The following is a 5,000-nucleotide window of genomic DNA, read 5'->3' on the forward strand; positions in this document are numbered from 1 at the left end:
GTGTGTGTGTATGATACCATGTTGGTGTGTGTGTGTGTGTGTGTGTGTGTGTGTGTGTGTGTGTGTGTGTGTGTGTGTGTGTGTGTGTGTGTGTGTGTGTGTGTGTGTGTGTGTGTGTGTGTGTGTGTGTGTGTGTGTGTGTGTGTGTGTGTGTGTGTGTGGGCAGCCTGTAGCGTAGTGGTTAAGGTAAATGACTGGGAGACACAAGGTCGGTGGTTCTAATCCCAGTGTAGCCACAATAACATCCGCACAGCTGTTGGGCCCTTGAGCAAGGCCCTTAACTCTGCATTGCTCCAGGGGAGGATTGTCTCCTGCTTAGTCTAATCAACTGTATGTCGCTCTGGATAAGAGCGTCTGCCAAATGCAAATGTATGTGTATGATACCATGTTGGTGTGTGTGTGTGTGTGTGTGTGTGTATGATACCATGTCGGTGTGTGTGTGTGTGTGTGTGTGTGTGTGTGTGTGTGTGTGTGTATGATACCATGTTGGTGTGTGTGTGTATGCACATGTTTCCCTTTGGGACACTGTTATACACAGGCTCTCAGTAACAGGCCACAGTGAAGAGGACTGAGGTAGTTGTGGATAGTGACACTGGATCCCAGTGACCTTTGACCCCATTAACTCCCTGACCCCAATGATCCCTTAACCCAGTGACCTCTTATCACTATAGTTACACAGCTCAGGGCTCCAGCTGGAGGAACCTCATACCCCTTACGTTCCCCCATGTCATTACCACTGGCCCTGACACTGAGTATTAACACTAGCACTGGGATATCAGCGACACACACACACACACACACACACACACCACAGGAAGGATCTGCTGGGAGAACACTCAAGAACATTCAACATCACGGACACATCCATGCTGACCCATAATCTGAGCCCCAAACACCAGTGCTCCGTTATATACAATCAGAAGGCACCCATTTCTCAATTATATCCAATCAGTAAGCTGCCAGTTCTCCATTCTATCCCATCAGTAAGCACCCAGTTCTCCTTTACATCCAATCAGTAAGCACCCAGTTCTCCACCGCCCATTGTCCACTCCTCCCAGGGATGATTGCAGGGACAGGCAACACAATCTCCAGCACACACCCTGCCTGCAACCTCCCCGGAACGCAACCTCTCCGCGGGCAGCAGAAAGGCTAGAGCCATGCCCGGCTCTGGCACAGTGACGGTGACCCAACCGATCTACATTCGGCATGGCTGGGAATGCGACCGGAACATCTGGGAATACAACCCGAACGTCTGGGAATACGACCGGAACATCTGGGAATACGACCGGAACAGCTGGGAATATGTCCGGAAGCAGTTGGGAATACTCCCAGAAACGGTCGGGAATCGGGCGGCCGTTCGCCGTCCCCCTACCTTCACTCCATCGCTCTTCTTGTTCCCCACGCTTTTGGCTCCTGAGGAAGACAGGAAGAAGAAGAGGGAGAAGGCCATCAGCAAGGGAAGGAACCCCCAGAAGAGGAGGGCAAGGGGCATGGTGAGGGCGACGGGCGGGAAAAAGAGAACGCCCGTTCCCCTTCTGTGATCGCACACACACAACCCGCGACCTCGACGTGCACAACCACACGTAGCAGGAGACGGGATATTAAAGAGAGCCGGGGGTGAAACCTCAAAAGCCCCCCCCCCCCCCCCCAACAAAAAAAATAAAAATAAAAACGACAAACAATTTAAAAAAATTATCCTTCAGGGAGAAATGCTGGCTTAGCGAGAGGAGCCTAGAAGCCGACCAGACGACCAGCCACCTGTTCTAAGTCTTCAGGAGTTAAATCTGGGGGCTGGGATTTAAAAATGATATTGAAAAATAAATCTCTGTGATGAATTGGCACTGGAGAAGTTCAGCTACATCTGCGCGCTCTTGCACCGGCCATTCGGCCGGTAAATGGCCGTCCAGTCGCTTCGTCCTGCAGTTTAATTCACCCTCCCCCTCTCACTCTCACCCCTTTCTCCCTTTCCCCCCTTTCTCACTCTCCACTTGGTGTATACTCTGCAGCGGAAAGCTGAGCCCGCGTGTTTTTCTTAGTTGTCACTCTCCACCGTTCGCTAATTTTAGCCCCGCCTCACTTCGCCGCCGAGAGGCGCAGAGACCGCCCTGGCCACCAGGGGGCAGTGCAGTCCCCCAGCCCGTGGTGTTAGGTGTCCCCCACACGGGACGATGCCGAGCATCCCCTGGGCCACTGTCACTGTACCTGGGGGGGGGGGGGGGGGGCTCAACGAGGGCAGCCGTGACAATCAGCGAATTTCAGAGGGTGTAATTATAGAAACGACAGGCTATGTATCTCTGCCAACTCTTTTGTCAGTCGAGATTAAGATAGCCTCCATCTTTAAAAAAAAAAAAAGGAAAGGAAAGATTGATGGGTTGCGGTTTAAGGTGATGAAATGTTTCTGGGTGCGTGATGTATTGCTGGAAAACTACAGTCGGATTCCCTGGGGGCCGGGGAGGATTATGACAACATACACTCTCGTGGGTTAGGGCTGTGGGAGTCTCACAGTTATATTAATCCTAATAGAGACGTGTGGTGTTCAACTGCCACCAACAGGTCAGAGAGTTAAGGCCCATCCACACCAAGAACGATAACTATGAGGAGAACTATAACGAATACGACGTGAGAATCCACACTGATGAACAATGGCGTTCTGTAAATAGTCTCTATGTCATCTACCGTTTTGGCTAAGGCGCATGACCGGGACCCGGAAGGTTGGTGGTTCAAGTCCCAGTATAACCATGATAAGATCCGCATAACTGTCGGGCCCTGGAGCAACCCTTCATTGCTCCAGGGGGCATTTTGCCCTGCATAGTCAATGGTACGTTGCATCAGCTATGTAACCAATTATTAATAGCGTTCATGCAGCTGGAAAGTGATCCCAATTATGCTGTCCGTGGCTGTCGTCATTCTCATGGTGTGGTCACCCATGTGAGCTGGACATTTGTTTTTAAACAACATATTTACAGTTATCCTTATAGATCCCGGTGTGCATGGGCCGTGAGGCTGGAGTTACAGCAGATGCACTGCTCATACCTTACATTACATTACATTACATTACATTACATTATTGGCATTTGGCAGACGCTCTTATCCAGAGCGACGCACAGTTGATTAGACTAAGCAGGAGACAATCCTCCCCTGGAGCAATGCAGGGTTAAGGGGCCTTGCTCAAGGGCCCAACGGCTGTGCGGATCTTATTGAGGCTACACCGGGGATTAGAACCACCGACCTTGCGTGTCCCTGTCATTTACCTTAACCACTACGCTACCGGCCGCCCCGCTGACCGGATCGTAGCGGTAACACAGGCTAGGGAGCGTGCGCTGTGCAGCCTCTGTAACCGCAGAAGGAGACGAGCTCCGCCCTCCGAACGCGCCGCGACCCCAGCCTTAATGTCGCGGGAGACGAGGACCGGATCACGAGTTATTCCTCCTTCAGCGTTTTCAGCTCCCGCCGTCGTTTCGTCGAACTGCCCCTTCGCTCGCCGCCCTGCCTCCGCGCAATCCAATTTGCCCCTGCCTCCTGCCCCCCTGCCCCCTGCCCCCCTGCCCCCCCCCCCTCTCCTGTCAGCTCCGACTGTCAGGAAATCACTCGCTGTCCGTTTGTGAGAAGCGAAAACCGGAGGAAGGCGTCGGAATGCCTCTCCGCACCGCGGCGCGCCGACGACCTCGTCAGACACGTCACATTCCACGTCGCCATGACACCCGCGAGGGGGATTCTTCCCTCCGGGCTGCGCCGTTAAACGCCGTGAGACGCCGTGTGTCCGTGCGGGATTCTCCCTCCGGGCTACACTGTGTTTTCCGTGCGTCTGTGGACACGCGCGGGCCTCCTGCTACACGCCGACGCGGCAACGGCCGGGGCTACGCCGTGCTGCTGTGTGCGCGAGACCACGGGGGAATTACATTAAGCGGCTCGTCCTGAACAGTCGTCTGGCAGTCGGAGGGTTGCCGGGTCGATCCCCTGCCCGGGCTGTGTCAAAGTGTCCCTGGGCAAGACACCTAACCCCCCGAATGCTCCTGACGAGCTGGTCGGTGCCTTGCATGGCCAATCGCCGTCGGTGTGTGAGTGTGTGTATGAACGGGAACCACTCTGGACTTGACACTTCCTCCGGGTACTCCGGTTTCCTCCCACAGTCCACAGACATGCAGGTTAGGCTGATTGGAGAGTCTAAATTGCCCATAGGTATGAGTGTGTGAGTGAATGGTGTGTGTGCCCTGCGATGGACTGGCGACCTGTCCAGGGTGTATTCCTGCCTTTCACCCAATGTATGCTGGGATAGGCTCCAGCCCCCCTATGACCCTGTTCAGGATAAGCGGGTTAAGATAATGGATGGATGGATAGATAGTTTGGGTTGTGAGATTGTGACTTTTTTACAGTTTGATATTTTTTAAATTAGTCTTTGATTTGTGTTTTTTCTGGATATTGTACAGAAAGATGTTTCACTGTGGTCTATAATATAAAAACACAGAAGCAGAAGAGGTCTTGAAAGCCATCACAGACGGATACTAAACAGCGCTAGATGATTTTCCGTTCTGAATAGGAAAAGTTGCTGGACAGCGTTTCTGTTCCAGACTTACCAGAAAAGTTCCTCGTGGCCAGCATAGTTGTCAGAATCGCACCCTGTGACAAAGGAAAAATGTGATCGCATCCACAGAAAAAAAAAAACACAAATATTCACAATTCCGAGATCAAAGAAAATATTTTAAAAAGGCATCACTTTTACTGTAACTATGACAACTGTGTTGCTGTGTTCTCTTTTTCTTAAGAAATACCAACTGCGATGGCCTTCCAACTATGAATTCTAGATATTATTTAAAGTACGTTCACACCCTTCCCCCAAGCAAATATGCAAATTTAACTGTTCTCAAACAGGCAGCCATTATGTAATACCTAATTTTATACTGACAGCATAGCATACAAGGCAAGGCAATTAAATGGAATCTAAGGAGTGATATGTCAGTTTAACAACATGACAGTTGCAACCAAGCAATGCATGCTGGGAT

General features: G+C 51.5%; 1 protein-coding gene across 2 annotated transcripts in view; it reads right to left on the reverse strand.

Annotated features, from left to right (window-relative positions):
- LOC133124814 (calcium/calmodulin-dependent protein kinase type II subunit alpha-like) overlaps positions 1-5,000 on the reverse strand; it is an 87,693-nt gene that overhangs the window by 21,453 nt on the left and 61,240 nt on the right. For both annotated transcript variants that reach the window (XM_061236322.1, XM_061236321.1), the window contains exons 12-13: positions 4,575-4,617; positions 1,373-1,413 (exon numbers count right to left, since the gene is read on the reverse strand). In XM_061236322.1, the coding sequence (XP_061092306.1) occupies positions 1,373-1,413; positions 4,575-4,617 (84 nt within the window). The remainder of the gene's footprint in view (positions 1-1,372; positions 1,414-4,574; positions 4,618-5,000) is intronic.

The sequence above is a fragment of the Conger conger genome, chromosome 3, assembly GCF_963514075.1.
Source record: "Conger conger chromosome 3, fConCon1.1, whole genome shotgun sequence".
In the NCBI taxonomy this organism is placed as follows: domain Eukaryota; kingdom Metazoa; phylum Chordata; class Actinopteri; order Anguilliformes; family Congridae; genus Conger; species Conger conger.